Consider the following 24396-nt stretch of genomic DNA (forward strand, 5'->3'; position numbering starts at 1 on the left):
TTATAGTGAACTGCAAAGCGACTTACTGGGTCTTTCTCGAGACTTGTTTGAGATTGTGTGCACACCATGTAATTCCAGCAACTAGACTGCTGTATATAATTTTTATCAAACTTCAAGGCTGCCTCCTAGAGGTGAGGGAATACACGGTGTTTAAAGAAATCTGACTTCTCCACCTCCCTTTTTTGTTTTGGGCTGCAAGTAAATTAGGTGCAAGTAAATTGGACCATAATTTTCCCTCTGAGAAAAATAAAAGAATAGGCAAAAAAATTCCAAACTTGCCCACTCCAATTCTTACAGTTGGTTATAACAGAGAAAGTTGATTCTGTCTCTAAGCCACTAAAGCATTGATGTTTCAAGACAGGGAGACTACTGGCTTCTGTTCTTTAAAGTACGGTATAAATAAACTGTTATGGATAAAGGATATCAGTGTGTGTGTGCTAATTATGGGCTGTGACATCCCACTGTGTTCCCTGTTAGTCTGTGATCATTTTCTGCGGAATTCCAGGTGGCAAATCTATTTTTTGGAAAGAAAAATGGGTTGGACTTGCCACCTTCCATCTGAGGCTCTTAGCATGCAGACAGGATGTAGGTGTTTTATCAGCAACTAGATGACAAGTCCAAGCCCAGCTTCATTCTCAGTTCAAAGTACTTTGAAACATGAATTTTGTGTTGCTGTTTATATACACGTTACAATCGGAGCAAAAAAGGAGACCAGGCTGGGGAAAGGTAGTATAGAACATGTACGTTACCAACACAGTAATTGAGATAATTACCTCTTCTTGAGGCTTCAAAACTATCAAAAAGGTTAATTCTCTGGATGTCATAGGTTAATGTGGTATTAGGCATCAGTGTTCTGTTTCTATTAATGTTGGTGACTGCAAACTTGAAAGCCAATTCTTCAATATTAACAGGTTCATTTTCCACAGTTTCGAATATCCCTCCTGTTGAAACAGAGATAAATGAGAAGCATTATTCACCTCTTCATCAATGTACATAAAAAGAGAAAAATAAATTATGAGCAATAATAATCTGAGTGTTCATAAAGGAAAACAGTTAAAATCGCTGTTAAAAGCACTACAGAAAAAGCATATTGGATCATTAGTTTTTATCTACAATGTCACTGTAGGTTAACTCAATATTATGAATGCTGCTTAGACAAACATCTGTGAAAGACGATGCACGTTTATTATTCAGTCTTTTCAAAATAAAATTTTTAAATGCTTGTGAAAACTTCTATCAGGTTCCTAACTAATTAAAGTAGTAATATTCCTAGGTCTTGTTCCTCCTGGTCCAATCTAATCTATGTTTGGAGATGAAAATTGGATGTGTTGGAGATGCTTTCTGAAGCGTTACTGTAAATCTTGGCAGTACAAGATCCACATTCAGAAGTGACTTAGGAGCTTGAGTAGAAACGGACTGAAAGTTTCCACTTGAGGTCTGTGTCTTAGTAGGACTTTGGATTTTTATAAACCTTAGGCAATATTGTTGGTCATTTCTCAGTTTTCTAAGGGACAGGTGAATATTTTTACCTTTTCAAGGCTTGCTGCTAAATGAACTAAACTTGCTGATATAGAACATAGCTGAGCCACCCACTGCTCCCACAAAAGATTTCACCTCTGTGCCAAAGTGTTGAGTGATTTCTCCAGTGGTGTAGTGTCTACTAGTGCCATCACGACACTGGTTTGAAAGTCTCCTTGCAAGAACAAGTGCTGGATCTAGCAGAGTTGCTCTCAACTTCCTGCCATTCCTCCAGACTCTTCTTCCAGCATCTGTTTTGAACTATTTGAACCAAGAGGTGTCACAACCCATTCAGTGCAATTCCAGCCGGGCAGCTGCTCTTTGAGTACTGTTCAATTTGTGAGAACGCATTTTCTACCTTTTAAAGTGAAATTTTATGTACTACTTGCTCTTTTTTAAGACAACTGAGGTGAGTCTGAGCTTTTCTTTAACCTGGAAGCAAGTTTTCCAAATGAAGACCTGTAAATAACCGATCTGAATTTTGGAAGGATAATGAAATTCTTTGGCACAGATATTCTGAGATGGGGAGGGTGGCTGTGTTTCTAGTCAACAGGCTGTCCCACTTATACTAGGATGTCTACTCCCTCTAGCCTCTAGAGACTTTATTATGCCAACAACACATTCAGACTGTCTAGGAGCCCTGGGATTTGATGAATGCATAACAAACACAGCTAATTTGAAAAAAAATAGCTCCTTTAAACAGCAATCTCCAGCTTCAGTACTTGATTTTGCAAGTATAATTTACTCATTTAGTACAAGTCACTAGAGAATACTCTGAATCTCTCAGTTACATATTTTCACATTTCCCCATGTCAAATTTGAGCCCAAGATATCGCTTTATATTTTCTGAGCATCAGAATGTATTCAGCTAATGTGCTGCAATCTCTTGCAATTTTGATGTCACCAGTATAGGAACAGTGCAGTCATTAGCTGACAATCAGGAAATGGGAACACAGTGGAATTAAAACCCGTTTCGAATTTTAACTTGGCAATGAAAACACTGGAGGCTATCAAACCCAAGTTGGCAATGTAATCTCTAGCTACTCTTGAATATGCAGCATTATATTATCTCTCACAACCATATATAACAATACCTTAACGTGACTTCAGCAATTTGCCAACTTAAACAATTCTCTTGTTCACTATATGTATTTCTCATTTACTATATGCATACATTAGAATCTTCAGGACTTTCTTATTTTTCTTTCTTTTCGTCACAAAACACACAAGTGATTACAGGAGACCACGACACACAGAAACAGCTGGAAAAAGTTTAAGTTTGCTTTGGAACCAAATGTAAAACCTCAAGTGGAATGTGAAGAGCCAGAAGGACCAGATTTGCAGACTATAGGATCACCAGAAGGAAAAAAACCCTAAAGTCTGTTCTTTCAGATCCTATAATTCCGCATCCTAATGACAATACCAACAATTTTATTAGTTTCCTGGTTAAAAAAAAAAAAAAAAAATTGCTCTCCCTCCTTTCACCACAGGAAGACAAGTATTTTCAGTTATCTATAATGCCAGTTTGGTTTTGGACCAGCAAGACACAACCGTTGTATTCTGCTTGGACCCCTACTAGAATTATCAGAACATTGTTTCATAAGGCAAGGCAGATGTCACTGAGTAGAATGGATAGCCTGAGAGAGCTATTTGATGACCAGGTGACCACCATCCCTCCCTACTTCCAACAGGATGAGTCTTTTACCATTTGATCTTGGCAAAAAATCTTTCCATCTTGGAAATCTTTATTGTTCTGTGCCTGTATTACTTTCTACCTTTTTTTTTTTTTTTTTTTAATTCAAACAACACCTTTGAGGTAACCTTCATATCTTAATGTACAAAAGCACTTTCTCCTTCTAGGACTAGAACTTTTTTCAGACCTCTAATCCGTTGCCTATTAAATAGACATTAATCTTAATTGATGTATTTATACTTGATTAGCAGAATTTTGCAGAATTTGTGCTTGGTCTCCTTTAAAAAAGAGCAAAAGCTCACAGGGCAGAGGGAAAGAGTGGAAGGAAAGGAGGAGTGAGGGAAAGAGTGAGAGTTTTGCATGGATGCATTTCCTAAGCAAACTAATCAAAACTGCATATGTACTAACATATATACTTCAAATGTATTCATATAGGTCTTTCAGAAAAAGTCAGCTGTGTAATCAGCATGTTGGTACCCCTTCAAAATATTTTCTGGGTTCCTTTTGCACTCGTCAACATAGCAGTACAGCGCTTGCAGAGAGCTTTGTTACATGGTTTTATTTGCTGCTGAGATACCCTGGACAAGGGTCCCATAAGAATGGGACAGATAATCCAGAGGTTCATAATTGTAGGCAGGAAATTTTGTTCAGTTGAATAGGAGATGCTGAACAGGGTGCCATTTAGAGTCTCTGAAAGCTGATGCTCCCCCTCTCTGCTAGGATAGGGAAGTTCTGAGACCTCAAAAGTCATCCTTCCAAGTCACTATATGTTTACTTGAATGACAACAGAAAAATCAAATCTGTTGGGACCTATGTGTGTAAAAAAGAGTTGAACCAGTTTATAAATTTGCATCACGAACAAGCCAGCGATAAAATCTGGCTGTTCCATGCTGTAGTGTTTTCATCCATGTATCCTTAATGAAACCTAGCAGTTTAGTAAATAGTTTATCTTCTTCCATGTTCTGCTGATGACTGACAGTCAAGCTTAGAATTTATTGTAAGGTCCAGGTTAAAAGAGAAATAGCAGAGTAAGTGACAAGTTTAATGAAGACCCAGTTTGTCAGATGATTCATTTAAATAAAGTAATTACTGAACAACATTTTAAAAACAAATTAACCACAGGTTTCTACCAGGGAAGGAAAAAAATCAATGGTAACTCAAGATATAAATGATGCTCCAGAAATGAGACTATTATTGCTAAGCCCAAAAGCAAGCACTGTCCTTCAAGGTAGGCTGCTGGCAGCACACACAAAGCTTAAATTTTAGGGTCCTCCCTTTCACCTTCTTCCCAGTTACTCAGCTAGATAGTGAGTCCATTGCAGCAGCTTTGGCTGACCAAACGCTGCTCAGTCCTGGTCAGCATCAGACCTGACATTTCTTCTGCCCAGGCACTAAGTCTGTCCCCATGATGGGTGGGATTGGCCACCTGAGTCAGCAGAGAGCTGACCACCTAAAACCAGGTGAGTGCCAGAGCTACAGGGGTTGTTCTGCTTCACAAGGATGTCAGCCTCTCCCAGACGATGTCTGCCCAGGCACAGAAGAGGAGCAATGCCAGATATGGGCCACCTGATCCTATTGCATGCAGGGAGTAACTCTTCACCAGCCACATGGAGGACATCAGTAGAACCCAGCATTCATGTTCACTTAACCAGTAATCCTGCTTCAGTGCACGTGCGTGAGGAAATCTTTCACTTTCAGCATTTACTTCATAAAGTGATGTCTATGAGGATGAAGCAAAAAAGCACTATCTGCCCCTACTTTGAATTTAGCTGTGCAAAGTAAGAGGAAAATGACTAAGCTAAGGTGGCTCTGAGAGAAATGAGGGGTGAGCCACCTGAGTGACTGCTCTTCAGCCAGGAGCAAGGGATGGGAGCCAAACTGACAAGTATGACAAAGCATCAGCCCCATTCATCCTCTGAAGATAAAAAAAATCTACAGCAAGTAAAATGTCAAAAATATAAAAGCGCACCTCAGTAGGCACACCTTAAAAAGCAGCTCCAGTCCTTCTGAGTGAGCAAAATGTTTCCATTTAAAGGGGTCATCACGGACGGAGACAGTTTTAGAAAAGGTCATGGCTGAATCAATTTCCATACCTCTCAATGGGTCTCAACATTTTGCTTCAAGACAAGGCAGAGAGCAAAAGCTTGTTATTGAAAAAAATCTCTATCCCTTTTTCAAAACTGGTCATAAACAGCAACAGCTCAAAATTTTTGACCTTTCTGATGGCAGCTATCGACCTGTCTCCCTGAGCTTCTTTGGTCAGGTTTCCTCAACACAAAATATCTCACTAACATATTTCAGTCCTGATACAGCAGATGTAGCATATATTTTAGTTGCATATATGTAGAATTGCCTGGGTAGCCTTGAAGGAATTTGTATGATTTCAGTCAGTGGTATCACTTTAATGCTTTCAAAGTAAAATGCTAACTTTTCAAGACACTTTTAGACACTTTATCCTGCTTGCACAGCAAATTATTATTTTTGTATTATTACTCCACAGCAAATATTACTCCACAGGCATCATCCTGCATTGGGGATTTTTGTTCTTTGTTACTTTCTATTAAAATACTACAGAAAGCCAGGTGAAATGGAGGTAGGCTTACAGGGAAAGACAGTACTGATAGCCTGCAAAACAGAGCTGTGAAATTGCCATGCTTTTCTAGGCTGATCTGTATTTCCTTCTGACACCTGAAAGAGAAAAAATGTGTTCTGCTCTTAAGCCAGCCTAAGGCCCCATGGTCACCACAGACATGCCAAAAAAAGCAGTTTTTCAAATGCAAGTCTTGCTCTGGGCCACTCTTATGTTCGTTATCTTGGTGGATAAATATATTTCCCAATTAAATTTGTTAGAAGTCTCTCCAGCTCACTGGTGGCAGTGCAAAGCAGCTCTATGGCAGGTCCGTGTCCATGTTTACACACCGGACCAGCAGTCAGCCTTCCTCTCATGCCGGGATTCCACTGTGTACCAGCTATCAACTATCCAGATGGGGACTTTCTATGGTTTACTGCTTCTTCCAGTTAAGGATAAACCCCTGTTTCTACATGGTTGGTGTCCAGGTTTCCTTTCCTCGCTCAAAGGATCTCCTAGTTTCATAGCCCAGACATAAGATGTGCACCTTCTCATCAGCCTGGGGAGGTGTTTGTTGCACAGGATGACACATTGAATAAGTGATGTGGAAGCATTAGGCCCGCTGAATGCCACTGCTCCATCACTGAAGCTCTGAGCCACCAACAGCTTTCAAAGGCAATCCAGGGCCATGACATGCAGGAGATTTGCTAGCAGGATTTCCAGAAACATCTGAACATCTGTCTCCTGGAGGGATTTATGCTGTGAGACGTCTCCCCTCCTTTCCGCAGCACCATCTGAACACCAGGAGGTCCATGAGACCTCATTAAAACCCACCTGTCAGTCACTGAAGGGAAATGAGAGTTAAAATCCTAATGACTGTGCAGCTACGTGCCACTGGTTTCCCGAAAGAGTAGCTGTTGCTGATGCCAAGTTAATGTAGCAGATTCATAAAGCCAAATTAACATGCAGTTTGCCCTTGCTCTCTGTCGATATAGATATGGCCGCACACCACTCTGTTGCCGGGATGGCTACAGACTCACACGTGCTTCTGAAGCTCAGTGAGGGTGGCAGGGTGATAGGGGTAGACCTGCCAGCTCAAAAATGAACAGGACAGAGCAAAACAGTGCTTATGAAGATTTTTTTTTCTTGAGATAATGTCCACTTACAGAGTTAAAGAGCATGCCACTTGCTATTGGAAACCCCCTCCAAGCATATTTTTTTTCCATCCTCCTTGCCTCTTACCAGAGGACATATTCTCCTGTGCCACAAGGTGTTCGACTGAGAGCCAGTGCAAGTGCACTCATTACAGAGCTAAGTCTGGGCATTCATCTTGCTGGAAAAAAATAATCAAATGAGTTATTATCTAGAGGCTTACCTTTAGCAGACAGTTTAACAAGATCTTTCTTTTTAAAGTTAGCTCACTGACTATGTCCAGATTTTTAGTCCAGACATTTACTGTTATCTCTAATTTATCCATGACGTATAAAAACTGTTATATGCGTGTGTGTGTGTGTGTATTGAAAAAAAAAAAAGTTTCCCAGGAAGAATCATTAGTGATCACAATCCTATAACCCACAGTAATTGCATTTTACATTTACAAATCCAGGCTGAAGTGGGTTTACTCCCCTAGGTTTTTTGTGGAATTAGATGCGTGGGGTTTGCATTTGGCTCACAGATCGCAAACTGAATGCATTAGCACTCTTTGCACGGGTGAATTTAGCCTTGCAACAGGGACCTCTGAGTTAGGCAGCTATTATCATCCTCATTTTACAGACACTGAAACTGAGAGCTTGAGTGACTTTCCTACCATCACTCCCTCTTCAATCTGTTCAAAAGCTGTTTTGGAAACCTTCCATACGTTGTGCTCTGTTTCAGCCTGTTCCTGCCCTTTTTCAAGCCCCTGTCCATACCTCGGCATTCACCATCTTTGCATTCACCCAGCCTGGTTCCTGTCCAGCGTGTCTTCGATTTTACTCCTCATTGCTATACCCTGCCGAATGTCACTGCTGTTTCATCACCTATGTCCTATGCCAGATCCTAGGGCTGGATCATTTTCCCTCTGTAACTCATCATCTGTCCGTGGGCTCCTCCTTTTAGGATGCACTTCAAACAAAACTCGAAGCCATACCTTTGCTGATTCTACACACTACCCTCATTGTTTTCAGCCATCAGATTCTAAGATAAAAGAAGAGACAGTGGAAACAGAAAGGCAAATATCCCACTTTGGTACTCACCTGGATTTTCTGCTTCCCTTACCCTCATCTCTGCATTATTTTGTTTTGCTGTCTCTGTAGATTGCAAGCTTCTCCAGTTTGCAAGATAAATATGCAACCAAAGAGAATCATTTGGAGTGGGGCTGGCTTTGGGGAGTTGGGGTGATGGTTACATTTTGCTTTCCATGCCTGCATGGTAGGACTGGGAAACTGAAACCTGGGACAGGTTCATGACCTGAAACCTGACAAAGAAAGATGGAAGGGGTGCAACCTAAGTGTCAAATTCAGCAAATGTGAGGATTGTTTTTTTTAAGATTAGGTTTGTTTATAGAAAGGTCACTGACTATTTGATAAATTGAGTATCTCCTAGGTTCAAAACTGCACATCTGAAATCCACCTCTGGGCTTGTGTTTAAGATGTGATTGTACTCCAGTCACTTTTGGGAAGATTTTGCTCTCAGCTTTAAAAAGAGGCAAGATACAGTTTGTCAGTCTTTGCAGTCTGATTCAAAATTTGCTTGATTTAGACTGAACTCTCACAGGGACTCAGCCTTTCTGTTATTTTCATGCAACATGGTTAGTGCTTAATTATACCGCAATGAAACTGGTAGAAATCACATTTCGGTTTCAGCCCTTGTGCAGACAGGTGCAAGGTCTGTGACTGCCGAAGAGCTGCAGCCCCTTATACCAGGTCTGAATACATAACTCACAGCAAACAAGACACAGTTAAAGATTGAAATGAAGAGCACGAAAGAAGGAAAAGATCTTAAATAGAAACTGTTAAAGCATTTCTCTATCTGAAACATTCTCTATGAGAACCAGGGCCGGTTTTCATAATTATCTGCACTCTAGCAAGGTACTGCATTCAGCAATGCTTTTATCCTTTGGAAAGCAGAGGGATAAAAATATGTATGTGTACATATATAAAAAGTTGAGCTTATTAAGATACAAAGATCTGCCTTTTCCCATGGGATTTGTTTCAGTTCAGTTTGTGAGTTTGGAGATATTTCCCAAAGGCTCAATTGGCATGATTCATGTTATAGAATTTCAAAGTAATGAAAAATTTCATTTCTTAAAGGGGAAAAAATAAAAATGGTTGACCTGATTTAGGTATCCCTTGCAATACAGTGACAGTACCAGCTGGAAACTAAAGGATCATCGTAGAGATGCAAACTCTTTATTTGATAGAAATTTTTAAAACTATTGTCTTGCTGCCTTTATTGTTTTCACTTGATGGAGGGGCTAGGTAGGAAGTACTGAAAATGCAGGATAATACATATTTATATTGTTTGCTGTTCTTCCCCCCACATAACCATATCTACTTGGGCAAACTATCTATCCTGCATTGCAGCATTAATTTCAAACAAGACAAAATCAGGAAAGGGAGAAAACTGGTTCTAATCACCCAGTTACACAGGCAACGCTGGGTCCCATCATGCGGTATTTCTGGCCATGCAACAAGGAGGAGGCAATAGGAATTGTTTCCCTTCTCTTCTTGGAGCTAGAATCAGGCAGATGAGCCTTGCAGAACCCAGGGTTAGATTTTGAACGAGATGTTTCCTCCAGGAGCAGGGAGGGTACTGGCCTTTTCCCTCTGCCCACGCATATGATGCGGCCCACCTTGCAGAGCATGGCTCGTGTGCCATTCTTTCAAAAGTACATGGCATATCCAGCCTCCACCTCCAACATACCCACATTTTAATCAGGATGTGTGGTACAAACACAGCTGCTTTGTTCAGAGCTCCCCAGTAACCCAGTGAAACAGGGCAGTGTCACGAGATGCACTTGCAGCCGCGCAGCAAGTAAGCCCTCGCCCAATGCAGGTCCTGTGCTAAATGCTCCAGATGAGTGTTTTGGCTCAGTGTGAGCACTGCCAAAATGCTTGCAAGAATAGTTAGGAGTATGAAGTAATAAAGCCATTCTTTTAGTTAATGAGATGATCTTGGTGCATGTGTTTGTTAACCAGGCATTGGCTGCAAGTCTGTGGCCAGATCCACGCACAGCCCCATGCCTTGCGCTGTAATCCTCCTGCTTTATATAATTTCTGTGAAAAAAATGCTCCAGAACTCTGCAGAAAGAGTGGTTTAATTCCCCTTTTTTAAGGCTCCCATCAAAAATATAACAGGCTTTTAAACCTCCCCCCCCATCACTTTTGTTCAGAAGAAATAAGACTTCACTGAAGGAGATAAATGTTTCTACTGATTTCAGTAGATTTTGATCAAATTCTCTCATGCCTGAGCATTTCTCCCACCATGCGGTAACAACTTAAATAGTCCCACTGGAAAAGAAACTTAATCTCTGGCGTCTTTTTAGATCTTTCAGAACACTCCTTCACAGATGTTTTTCCCACATATTTGTCTGAGTCAGAGGATTTCCCTCTGAGACATCCAGACATCTTGACATACTAATTGCTGATCATGTGCTAGACTACAAGGTCCTTCTGAAAATGGAAAGGGATGGAAAGGCAACACCAAAGTAGAGAGGAAGGAACAATCACAGGTAAAGCTCAATGTTTGTATCAAGGAGTAAACGAAGGGAAAAAGAATTTCACAGAAATGAAAAGTACATGAGGAGAATGGAAAGCAAGCTGGTTGAATGGAGACCAGAAGACTGATGGCATTCAGCTACAGAACCTGCTGGAAGTTTTATTTACTGATTGTACCTGGTTCCCTCTCAAAACTATTAGATTGCTTAAAAATATGGTAAGATTTGTTGCAGAAACAAAGTATTTGTACCTTACAATTGAGGAAACCTTGAAACAAACCGAGCAATAGAGACCCTATCTAGAAGAACAGCAAGGAAAATGGAATCCAGAAGTGTTTTGCCACCTGCTTTTATGTAGACATGTGGTTGAAACAGGAGGTATATCTGTGCAAAAAGTGCTTTACCACCTTCCTTTGCAGTGGTTACGAGATATTACACTTTACAGAAAGTAGCAATCAATAGAGTATGTGCAGCCATTTTACATTTTTTCCTGCACTATGACAGCAGATCACCCATAGAAAGATGTACAGATTCATTTGACTGAAGTTCTGAAAAGGTTACTGTGGAGAGCTATCCTGAGGTGGCAGAATAGCCTTACTATAAAGCTATTGTGAGTTTGCATATGCAACGAAACTACTTCAAAATTAGCCATTTTTCTCAAGCTGTTAGATGGAAATAGAAAGACATTTAAAAATCCTAGGCTATACTTTGAAACGTACGTTATTCAGTAAACAGTATTTTTAATGCATAAACATCAGGGTTATATCTTTAAAAATTATACACTTTCTTTTTGTGAGGGCCCATTAAGCACTATTATCTGTAAGATGCTTAGGAACATAAGGTCTTTATTAAAGCTGAAGAAATCTGAGCTTATCCTGAAAAAGCATGGATAAACTCAGATCACAGACTAACCAAAAGTACATCATTTCCAGAAAGGAGGTGGTGGTGGAGGGTGGTTAAAATTGGTAGGGGAGGCATTTCAAACTTTAGTCAATCACTCTTTTCTTTCTGAAACCCAGCTGTTACAACTCCTCCCAAGGCAATGGTACCTACTCAGTCTGGAAATGATTGACATGGGGAACGCCAAGAAGCCCACTGCTAGCAAGCAACAGCAGAGATCTTAATTTACAGATTACTATGGACACTTTGCCTGTTTTAGCATGCAAAACACAGTATCCTAATCAAGAGTTTAAGCACTAAGGATACAAAGATTACATTAGCTTTGGTTGTCATGCACTACGCATGAAGTAATAGTGAATTCTGACTTTGCTTCCCTTCTAATATGCAACAGTTGGTTATGGTGGGTTCCTCTGAGTCTGAAGTTGGTCCTCTCACTCTGAAGAAAAGGCTTAAAATCATTCAGTTAAAATGGAGAGGACTTTACCTGTGACCATTATGACCCTTCCTTCTTCCATGGTGGCTGGAGCTCTTCACTAATCCTGCCAAAGTCTCAGCTCAGGGCTGGAGCCTCTGCCCTGCTGCTACAGGCAGTAAATGCAGGCAGTGGGGTAGGACTAGCAAGAAAACAAGAAACCTGCTTTAGTTCTGCTGTACTTATCCTTCTCACTGGAGGGGAAAATGAGGCCTCTCATACCTTTTTTTTGTTTGTTATGGCAATATGAGAGACTTGTGTAGCACAGGACAGCAAACGACCAGGGACTAGGACAGTGCCCTGAGGTACATGCGCCCTCTCTCCAGCCTTACCAGTGAATGCCAGTCTGTACTCAAAAAAACTTTCTCAACAAAATGGTGACGGTATGGATCTGTTTCTGTGAAAAGCATAATAAAAATTTTCGTGACAAATTTGAGCCCAGGACCTGTGTGGTTTTCCAATGCCTCTCTCCTGCATGATGCAACATGTTCTGTACTCTTAACACCAAGCAATTGAATCAAAAATCTTCCTGATTCAGCCTCAAAAGTACACCAGAGACAACACCTGGGAACTTCTTAGCACCTTCCTCCGCTGTCCACACCTCTAACTCTGGGAGACACAGCCTCCCAGCAGAGCACAGAGGAAAGGGATCAGTGCAGGGAAGCTGCTGTTCCCCACTCCTCCTCCCTCAGCATCACCTTTCACTCACACCTTCTCGATATGCAGCCCCAGCCTGGCTGCCTTTCTTCTCCTCAGGTCTGCTCAGCTTCATTTAGATGCAAATTGGGTTTGGCCCAACAGCCATTTAAATGCGGCTGTTACAGAAATACGTCGAGCCAAGTGTGCTTCAGTCCTCATCAGACTGAAATGATGGCATTTCTTGTAACATCTCAGCAAAGGGGAACATCAGCTATGTTTTATAGCTATTAAATAAAGGTGGATGCTCAGAACCCAGAAGACGTGCATTAATAAAACATAGCCAGCTTGACATACTGCTTGCTGAGCTTGTCTTGGCTTACAGGGGAACTATGTAACATGTCTATTAGGAGAAGATTATTCTGTGGAAGAAGCCTTTGAATTCCTCTGACGAAAAAAAAGCAAAAACAAAAACAACACCCAAAAAAACCCTAAGGACCGACACCCTGCATAGCCCCTTTGTGTATAGAGTATGTTCATGCGGCAGCTAACCTAGTGGGAGATTTTCCCAAGCATCTTTTACTGCTTCTGTGCACAGCTGAGCCTGTTGCAACATGACAGAAAGACTCGCAGACTTCTAGGAGTGACAAAATACAGGTAAGAGTGCCACAGGCCACTCAGATCATGTCAGGTCTGTAATTACGAAAGTATAAACCTGAAGTTTGAAACCAAAAACTTAAAAAAGACAGAAGTGATTTGATTGATTTTCATGCAAGTAAATACCCCCCTTTATCTTTTTTTTTTTTTTTTTTTTTTTTTTAATAGAGGAAGGATATAAAACCAAATAATGTCAGGTTTCCCATCGGATCAATTGTTTTGATTCTAGTGAAACTCCAAACATGCCATTGGCATGGGGTACTTTACTGACAGTTTGTAAGATGCAAGGAAATTGGCATGTTTTGCTCAGGATTGACCTATTACTTTTTAAATTTTATAGAATTATTTTTTTTTCTACACTGCTGGATTATTCAGTACCTCTCTGACTAGTATTGACATGGTTTCATCCTTAAATCCTCAAGTATCAAAAAGGAACACATAGAAAATGAGCTGGCATTTTTCTAAACAAAGTATTCTTTATATTGCAGCCTCAGCATAGCAGGTGCTTTAAAGAAAAAAACCACGATACATTTTCAGTCTTGGAAAGTATAATGTCTAAGTAGGCTCATCTAGGATTATGCTTTTAAGGGTGGGAGTTGCAATTTTGCAACTGATCCACTCTTACAAATAATGTTTAATCAGCATCTGCACTTTGAGCTGCCGTATTTCTTTATAATAATGATGGTTGGCTCTTGAAAAGACACTTAGTTGAGGTGCCTGCAATTTAAAGCTTTCTTGGTAATTATCAATCTGGAACATTTCTGTTCCTCAGCCTACTGAGGGCCATTTGTGTCTGAAAAATATCTTATTCACATCTACATTTGCAAATGTTAAAAGTAACAAGTGTAAACGGAACGCATCTGCACCTAATCACAACTTTACATGAAGTGTTAAATTATACAACTTCATTAGAAATTTGGAATGGGTACCCAAACAACTATAGGAACACTGTTTTCTTATAATGCTTCCCCCCGACCCTTGCCAAAAGAACATATATTCTTCAAAAACCCATATTCTACCAAGACTGATTTGAAAATACTTAGAATGCGCCGAGGAAACCAAGACTTCCCAGCAGTGTTAAACTGTCTGATGGAGAAGCATATGGTGTTGAAATTTGTATGCATAATGGGGCCTAAATTAAAGGGGATGTAAGAGCCTTAACTCCAGAAATTCTTGCTTTGAGGGAACTTTCCAGGTTTTATCATCACTTTTCTTAATGCTGAATATCCCTAAAGGTTCTTTGGAACCAAACTTTTCATCTGTACGTGAGTCAGGGGACTTGAAAGGCTCCTTCTCAAATCACTCCGAAAACCTGCAAAAGTGGTATCTTTTTGGTAAGCCCCTTTCATGCTGTTAGGAAAATTTCAGGATACTTGAGCCACCAATGTTATAACCAGATAAACCCCAAACATGAAATGTTTAACATTCGTATCTGGTGTGTACACAGAAATGTCTCTCACCAGCAATCAAACCCAGACTGAGGCATTCTAGTGGTGGGACTTACTACCCAATTCTCAGGGATGAATTCAGTATAAAACTGAGTAGGAAAGCCTATAGCAGCTATATCTCGTTTTCTTCTTTGTTTCTTCTACAGATTGTTTTTGCAGATAGCGCTTCTTTCTGCATTCCAAGAGCTACAAGCAACAGACGTGATTTCTCTGAATGGGGGTCTGTGAAAGTCTCATAATATTCTTACAAACAAAACACCCCCCCTCAAATGTGCATACATCCCTGCTTATCAGCAGTGTTAAGTGAGAATTCAAAATGTATCCTAGTTCATATCTGGTTGCAAATGAAATTATGGTAGCATGCCTGTACACAATGGTCCTTGGATTTTTACCGCAAACCAAGTCTGTTCTTGCATTAGCAAAGATTTCACCAGCAGTGGTTTGGCCAAAACAACATGACGATGTGCAAGTGCACTGGCCATTATGTTTCCTGTACAGAGATGTCATATGCAGGTAAACTTTACATTCCTGAAAAACTTGCTTGTTATGTGCAATGAGTATGTTAGCAGTTGTGCACACTTGCACAATGCACGCTTAAAATTATGCTGCACTGAAAATATACTTTTGGATTTTAGTTCTCTTTGGTTGTTTCATCCAACATTCTGTCTCTGCAGGATTATTTCATTCCTTTTTAATTTTTTTTTTTTGTGTGATCTAGCCTTACCTGTTACAGGCAATCAATGTGACTGAAACCCAAGACTTTCCACTGACTTGTCTGAACTATGGATCAAGCCCAAATTTTGCAAGAAATTTTTACAGGATGTGGTGCAGCATTAGATATTCCATCTCCTCGTAGCTAAACACTCAGACAGCTTCAGTGGCAACAGCTGTATCAGGAATTATTAACACTAGTTAGAGATGTTAGTTATAAATACTAAATTATATTATATTAATACTTGGTTGTATTTATCATAGTTATTGATAAGAAAGTTAGACATGTACTTTTTTTAAAAAAAAAGGCAGGAAAATTCGTGGAAAATTTTACAAGTGCTTTAAAACTGTGGCATAATATTAAATGAATAAGAAAAAAAAATAAAGAAAAAGACAGTTCTCTAAGAAACTGACTACAATATTTCTGGGCTCCAGGAGGTGAATATCTGTGAACCAATCATTCCTCAGATTTTTAAAATATAAAAGCTGATGCTGTTAGGTATAGCTGTTATGCAGATATTTATTTTAGCCTTATAGATTCTTAGTCAGAATTTTCAATCAGAAGTCCATAAAATAACCTTGCCATGAAGAAAAAACTGTAATTACTCATAAATAGTACAGTGCATAAAGTACAGCTTTAATTCAATTAAATAATTACCTAATTTATGTAATAAATTATGGCCACAATGGACATAATTTCAATGTGTTACCATCAATCAGGAAGGAAAAGCGTAAATTTCAAAATAAAATTAAAAATTCAGCTCAGGAGACACTACATTGTTTTTCTGTGCTAAGTGACTTCACTTTTCATTTCTGCATGTAAAATTTCCTATACATTGTGTTACTTTAAATTTTCTTGACATTTTATACATTTGAACAGGCTTATATTTTTTTTGGAAGCTATATATTATGTCTTTTTTGAAGTGACACCAAGGCTAGTCTTCCCCTGAAAATCAAACAGAGCTTAATTCCTCGTGTCTACACATTTGGAAACCTCAGAGTGGATTACTGTAAAAAGACAATGGAGATTGTTTCAGGTTGCTGAAGCTGTTGCATTTTGCAGATGTGGAAACTTGAGGAACAGAACGGCCTGAGCAACTGCACCAGTTTGTGTCAAGCACGAATTGCAGCTTTAAGAGAAATACTGGACTAGGGTTTTCAGATGCCCAAGGTCACTTAGGAAGGTCTTCTAAGGGGAATGAGGCAGAGCTCAAGGAGAGCAGGGTATAAAAAAGTGGGTGACTAAAATGTTTTCTGAAGTGGGGCATCCTTGTCTTGCGGATTATTTTATAAACTCTTCAGATTCAGGCAGTCACTTGTAGGAAGAAAGAAAGCACGTCTCTCAGAGTATGCGATTCTTGTCCTCCTGATGTAAAGGCAACTTTCTCCCCTTTATTCAGCAACATTGGTATTTAACCCCATATGCATGTTCTTTAGTATTACATTGGTTTCAGTATGTCAAGAAATAAGCTATTACAGCCAAACCCTGATATTTGAACTCTTGCTGAGTGGTGCAGATGTGGCAAAGTGGCTGCTCAGGTTTACCGTGTTAACACACCCTTTCTTCCCTTTATGTTTTGCTTAGTTATTTTGTGCCTTCTAAATGGTAGTACCTGCTGGGCATGAGACTGATCTCAGTATCACTGAAGTTTCTTAGGCTACCCCTATTCACCATCCCAGATGATTTACTCCCAACATACACTAAAGATGACAAGTAAGCCAGGCTTGTTGATTATTGTATTTAAAAGATGCACACAGTGCAGGAAGCATAGCGAACATAGAGATGTCCCTAACAGAGATGTTTTCTCTAACATGCAAACCTGGAGCATCACCAATGTGCATGCCACCTGAGGATGGACAAGCCTCCAAAGACCTGGGTGCCTGCAGGCTGGTGAAAGTTTCATATGACATGAGTCACACAGAGAGAGGGTTTTTTCCCCAAGGATGTGACACTTGACAGAGTGCTATATGATTTTTAAAAACAGAGACAGTTTTAAAGACAATAAGCCAGAATGCTACCCTCTGAATGGTTGTCATTTATTCAAATCAACCCTGAGTGCCTTTCTGAGTAACACAGAAGTTATCGGAACCACTTTTGAGGTAAGGGGATGAAATTCTGCTGCTTGTTTATTATGGAAGATAGGTGTGGATCCTCTAATAATCCTACCTGGCCTGAAACGTTATGAAATTCTAAAGGCAATAATAAATCATACTGGAGATCTCAAATAAGAGGTAGGATGCTTCTATGTGACAGGCAAGCTTTCACAGTTATGTATGTCACAACAAACTGGATAACAGAATTATAGACACATGTCGTTTTCACTTGGTGACAAAACAAGCACTGCTTCTAACTATGTATGTTTTCTTTGAGATACTGAACATTGAAAAATGGTCAAATTAACAACTGCAATACATTTTATATGTAAATTAAATGCTGTGTAGATGACACTTCTAGTGATTATAGCTCTCTACGTGACATATGTTTAATGATTTAGATTGGCTCCTGTTGAGAGGGATTTAATTTAAGGCACTTATGGCATTGGGCTCAAATTATTTGCAAGGGTTGATTGAAGCTTACGTTTTACCCTGAAGCTTGTGTTCAGCTAAGGATCATCCGCTGAGTACATTTCATTTATCTCTTGCAGGATCTAAACTGTGGGCTTTTGCCACAGTTTTCTCTCTGTCCGTATTCTTTAACCATTTTCCAGGACAATCAGCCATTGTTGTAAAATCAGATGTGACAACAAAATTGTTGTATTCTTCTATTTGATTTTTTTAATTATTTAAGTGTTAGGTCTGCAGTTTTTAAAGCCCCCACATCTATTTCCTTCAGCAACAAGTTTTGGATACCTAGTTCCCATTAAAATTAGCAAGAAATGGTCAACCAGCCCCTTAAGAAGCTTTTAAACTCTCCACTTTTCTGTTTATCTGTATAATTGCTCAACAATGAACTGATGGCTGTAGGAACCTGCAGATTCAGAAGTGTCACCATCAAATCTGGTAGCAACTTAAACTTAATCTGCAGTATGTAGCTACCAGTAACCTTCCCTGTGATATTATCTCCCCATGTTGATAAACTCCACTAAGCAGTGTTTCGCAGCCATACGTTCTCCATAAAACATCTGCAGATGCACATCTATTGCTGGAATGACATGGGAGCCAAGTGCATAGCTTTCACTGAAGTTGTTTGAGTGTGAAAGTATTATTTGGATCCAATATATAAAGGTCTTCCATTAACTTTTTTGGCCTTTGGATTGGCCCCTCAGCATTCACTGGGCTGGCTCTTATTAACAGTAATGATTGTTAAATCCAGCAGGAGGGCGGGGAATACAGAGTGCAGATGAGAGTAAATAATCAAAATGAATGTGTAATTTCCCTGTAGCACAATGCCAGCTGGCTCGGAAAAGGCCGAGGGCAACTCAATGGTTATTTCATTATTGTTTGAATTCTGGAAGGTGCTCTCTAGATTTGTCAGGTAGCTGGCTATTCTGTTCTGGTTTCTAGGAGCTCTGTGGAGCGGGTTACTCTTCCAGGACCCTATTAGTGCAGGCTCTCCAAATGTTCAAAGGGTGGTGTGGGCCCTTGTGCATGTTAGTCCCTTAATGCATAGGGGGGAAAAAAATCCACCTGATGGCTGCTTGTACCGGTTGTGGTAGGGTGATGGCATTGGGAGAGAGTGCAACACAGAAACTCAAACTGCTGCACTGCTTTGTCTTGACCAAATAATAACCATGAAGCTTGGAGCACTTTGCATCTAAATCACATCGCTTGTGCCAATGACCCTTTTTCTTATAAAACCCAGCCCATACAGAGAAGACTTGCACTCCTTACTAACCCAGAAACATTCAGAAAACACTCTTTTTCCTTAGGGAGAAGCAAGCTAGCTAGCTTAAGGTCTGTGCATCACAGAAACCCACTACAGGTAGCACGCAGGACTGGCATGAGCCCGTTGCAGGGATCTGCAATTCCCATTGCTAAAGCCATTGCTGCAGTCTGAGTCCATGTACCAGTACAGGCTCTGACTCAGATCTAGGATGCCCTCTCTGCTGGCTTGAAGCTAATTATGCATATCTTCTAGGTATATCACATTTCTTGCACATGGTACAGGTACATCCAGCTAAAGCAGATGTAAAATATAGACTGAATGCTCAGTGAAACCCTAACAGAAAGCCACCTGTGACTTAAAAGAGTATTAAATAGAAATTAGCTTAATGATTTTGAGAGGAGAGCAAACACTAAGCATTTTTAGGAAAACAAGAATAGTTTACACACATTGCATGTGAAATTTCATGCTTTTCAGTGTGTGGATGTCTTGTAAACTTTCATTTTGTTTTTTCTTTGCTCGCTAATGTTTATTACATTTCCCCTTGACAAAATACGGAGTATTTTCTGGGACACACTGTTGACTTTATATTCACTGTATCAAATGACAATCCTTGAAATATTAAATGGTTTCAGACAATTAAAATAGAGCCTATAGTTTTATGGTATTAATTATAAATTAAAAGAAATACAAGTTATTATATTATGGCACCTCCTGGATAGTCGCTGGTGGAAGTACTCCTGCTAGGGAGTTTGGAGTCACCCCATTAGGTGATGCTTTGCTCGGTCCTGGTCCTGGAAAAGTAACTTGCAATTCTGAGGATAGGCACTGACTTTCATTGTGCCTCAAGAAAATGGGGGTCCCAGGTAATAATACAGAGAACTGGTAAAACTGAAGTATCAATTGCATATAAATAGCGAGTGTGTAATAAATTATTCCACTAAACTAAAAAGATATCTTTCTCAGAACATTTTGCTGAATACATAAAACATAATCATACTAGCCTCCAGAATATTATTTAAAATAATGTAAATCAGAAATGCTGAATCCAAAAGCCAGCTCCCTAAAATCAAACAAACTGCAACTGTAGGCAAGAGGTTTGGAGTAGGCTGTGGGTATGAAAAATCTGAATCTCACTTTTCCCATTTATACTGGAGTTCTGACTTTTGACTTGCCTAGAAGTAGAGTTCAGCTACAAATCGGGATCTGAGCATAGATGTGGACTGAAAAGAAGATATAAAGCTATTAATATAACTCTTCTTTTAAAAAACCTATATATATATTTCAATAATTTCTTCTCTTCAAATTGTTTGATATATGAAGAATGCAATGCATAAAATTGCCATGTCAGGAATTCAATCACATTGCTTGTACTTTCAGACAACACATGCATTGTTCATAATCATGGGATATTCTTTTCTTAATCTCTGCCTTCATATGGTTAATCCTGCCAAAAATAATACCAGTTGATCTTGACAGGCTTTCAACATGTAGTTTTAGTGTGCCAAAAAATGATTTCTCAGATCATTTAAATAATTTTTTGAACTCAGGGAAAAAGGAGAGTTTGCGACCTTTGGAAGAAGGGGCAGGCAACTCAGGAGGACCACAAGGATGTCACGAGGTTATGCAGAGAGAAAATCAGAAGGTCCAAAGCCCAGCTAGAACTTAATCTGGCTACTGCAGTAAAAGGCAATAAAAAATGTTCCTATAAACTGGATGTGGCAGGGAGGGAAACATAGTGACAAAGTCTGAGGAAAAGGCTGAGGTAATTCATGCCTACTTTGCATCAGTCTTTAACCATAAGACCAGTTGTTCTCTGGGTACCCAGCCCCCTGAGCTGGAAGACAGGGACAGGGAGCAGTTGAGTCACCATCCATGGAGGTATTTGAAAGACGCGGCACTTAGGGACAGGTTTAGCGGTGGACTTGTCAGTGCTAGGTTAATGGTTGGACTCAGTGATCTTAAAGGTCTTCTCCAACCTCAATGATTCTATGATTCTACAAAATTGGCCCTTCATGAACTCTGGCAGATGTTTTTTCTCTATTGTGGCTAGATTTTTGTCATCTGCATTATTTTGTGAGCAGAGGTAGACTGAAGGTTTGAATTCTAGAAAAGGCAGTAAAAATATATTACTAAGCATTTACAATTCATTTTTGTTCAATAAAACTTCAGCAGTAAGCTGAATAACCTTATTAATGTAAGAAACTGCTGTTGGTCCTTGCTACATTTCATTCAATGTCTGAGAATTCGCAAAAATAAAAAGCGGAAAAAGAAAAAGGTCATAAAAAAATTTCTGACTGACAAAATCCTGTTTCCTTAATATTTTGTTTATTTTTTTCATGTGCTGTCTGGTTAGCTTATAAAGCGTAATCTGGATCTTTTCAAAGGTGTGTATATCTTTAAAATCTTCTTCTGTAGAAGACAGAAGACTTTTTAAATAGCAAATGAGCCCAGATGGCATGTATTCAAGAAGTCTGGGGGGAAAAAACAGCAGAAGAGCAAAGTAGCTGAGCTGCTAACAAAATATGCAGTTTCTCATTAGCGTAGGAATCATTACCACAAGACTCGGAGGTAGCAAACATTGTTCTATTGTTTTTTTAAGAAAGGTGCTTGGGACTGATATTGAGAATTACTAGTGAATTCACTACTTAGAAGATCGATTGAAAGGGTAAATAACGATAAGGGATTTATAGAAGAGTTGATGACAATTACCTGTGTTATATATATTTAATGATTAATTTAAAAATGAAATTAATTACATTAGGTCTTGCTATTCAGAAAGGACACCTCAAAGCTACTGGGAATAATGTCTTGAAAATATTGGTGCCGCATGCAGCAAAAGTCAAAAAAGAAAATGGAGTGGAGAGTTTTAGAGAAGAAATACAGTCCAGAACAGACAATACTCCTTATAGCAGGGCACAAGTTCACGCCATGGGCCCTATCTTTTCAGATCAAGAAAAATGACCACAGATCCCTCTGGCTCCTGTGACATCTAAAGCCCAACTTTGTGCAGTTAGCAGAGCGCAACCCCATTTTGACTTGGAGCAGCAGAGGTGAGCCCTGCAGCCTGCTTGGCATCACTGCAGGACGTCCACTCCACCTGCCTGGGGCAGACCCAGAACAAGAGCAGCAGCACTTCTGCACCATAGCAGGTACACTCTCTGCCCTTAGGAGGGAGTTTTGCAGCCTTCTGTTTCAGGACAGCAGCTCCAACCTAACAGCTTGCCTGTCATCCCTAGCAGAAGACATACAAAGCACCCGGTGCCACTGTGATTGCCGGTGCATGTGCTTTGCCATGGCCAGAAGTGTACCGTGTGCTCAGTCACCATGCCACAAGCTGTGCTCTTAGCAGCAAGTAATCATAGAATCATAGAGTCATAAAATGGTTTGGGTTGGAAGGGACCTTAAAGACCATCTGCTTCCAACTCCCATGGGTATGGGCACCTGCCACTAGACCAGGTTGCTCAAAGCCCCATGCAGCCTGGCCTTGGACTTCCAGGGATGGGGCACCCACAGCTTCTCTGGGCAACCTGTGCCAGTGTCTCACCATGCTCACAGAAAGGATTTCTTCCTAATACCTAATCTAAATCTGCCCTCTTTCAGTTTAAAATTGTTACTCCTTGTCCTATCACTACACTCCCTGTTAAAGATTCCCTCCCCAGCTCTCCTGTAGGCCCCTTTAGGTACTCGAAGGCCGCTGTAAGGTATCCCAGAGCCTTCTCTTCTCCAGGCTGAACAACTCCAACTCTCTCATCCTGTCCTCAAAGGAGAGATACTCCAGCCCTCAAAATATCTTTTTGGCCCTCCTCTGGACCCACTCAAGCAGGTCTATGTCCTTCTTATGCTGAGGGTCCCAGAGCTGGATGCAGTGCTCCAAGTGGAGTCTCATGAAAGCAGAATAGAGGGGGAGCATCACCACCTTCAGCCTGCTGGTCATACTTCTTTTGATGCAGCCCAGGACATGGTTGGCTTTCTGGGCTGCAAGCACACGTTGCTGGCTCACATCCAACTTTTTATCCACCGATAACCCCAAATGAAAGTTTCTCCTTAGCTGGTAGAGAGTCCCTCCACACGCTTGTTGGACAGATCTGGAATTTGTTAACAAACCCTCACTTGGCTCTGAAAATCAGGTTCTTACTATGTTGGAGGTTGCTTTTATTCTGCCCAATATCCCTGCTACTGGAGATGATGCTGGTGGAGGGAACCAGAGAAGCACACGTGGCTGCGCCCAGTGTGACACCAGCTGCAGCTCTGTCCCATGTGCCACCCTCAGGGTGCTGTGGTAATTTCTGACAGCAGTGACAGCTGGGAGCAGGTTGCCTGCCAGCTGCAGAGGTGCTGCAGCTGCACCTCCTACTGTCACGCCTTCCGCCAAAGGCAGTGTGAAAGGTGAAAAAGGATGAAAGGAAGAAAAAGAAGAAAAGGAAGAGGAAGAGGAAGAAGGGAAAAGAAAACTAAAAGGGTGGTAAAAGGATTTATGATGAGAGTGGTGAAACACTGGAACAGGTTGCCCAGAGAGGTGGTAGGTGCCCTATCCCTGAAACATTCAAGGTCAGGTGGGACAGAGCTCTAAGCAGGACACCTAGTTGAAGATGTTCCAGCTATGTATTGCAGGGGGGTTGGACTAGATGACCTTTAAAGGTCCTTTCCAACCCAAACAATTCTGTGATGCTAAGATTCTATGACTCTAGGAAAAAGGAAAAGGAAAAAAAAAGGAAAAAAAGAGAAAAAAAAGGAAAAAGGGAAAAGGGAAAAGGAGCAGCACGGCAACACACTGCATTAGCTATACGCCAACTGGGCTCCCAGCTGAGACACTTGCATGGGTTTCCCACTAAAGAAGTGAGCAAGGAGGAGGCCACACATCAGGGGACAAGTCCTCAGGAGTCTTGTCCTGAGGCGGACAAAGCTGCATGATCCCTCTTTCCCATTTTTGGGTGTAAATGGATCACACTTATAATGCCTAAGAGTTCTTATTACCGCAGACGCCTCCTCTTGAAAGCTGTGTGTGGAGCCCACACATTTAATCATGTCCATCCCATCAGGATGTGACAAAACCTTTCTCCTTGCCTAATGTGGCAAATGTTTTACTTCAGCAGTGATCTCTTTTAACCCTTCCATGTGTACCCTATGAAAAAACAGCTTCCTTGTTTAAGGCATTTTCTGGCAATTAAAAAAAATATAGAAATTAATCTCTTTCTCTGAAAGCCCCATGAAATGTTTGTAAATGTTTTAGTGTGGACATCATTCATTTTTTTATAAAGCTTGTAAAAATT

The 24396-nt window shown here is 40.4% G+C and overlaps 1 protein-coding gene across 4 annotated transcripts in view; it reads right to left on the minus strand.

The window, feature by feature from the left end:
• GRIK1 (glutamate ionotropic receptor kainate type subunit 1) overlaps window positions 1-24396 on the minus strand; it is a 174440-nt gene that overhangs the window by 80606 nt on the left and 69438 nt on the right. For all 4 annotated transcript variants that reach the window (XM_055802665.1, XM_055802663.1, XM_055802666.1 and 1 more), the window contains exon 2: window positions 774-941. In XM_055802665.1, the coding sequence (XP_055658640.1) occupies window positions 774-941 (168 nt within the window). The remainder of the gene's footprint in view (window positions 1-773; window positions 942-24396) is intronic.

The sequence above is a fragment of the Falco peregrinus genome, chromosome 4 (assembly GCF_023634155.1).
Source record: "Falco peregrinus isolate bFalPer1 chromosome 4, bFalPer1.pri, whole genome shotgun sequence".
NCBI classification, from domain to species: Eukaryota; Metazoa; Chordata; class Aves; order Falconiformes; family Falconidae; genus Falco; species Falco peregrinus.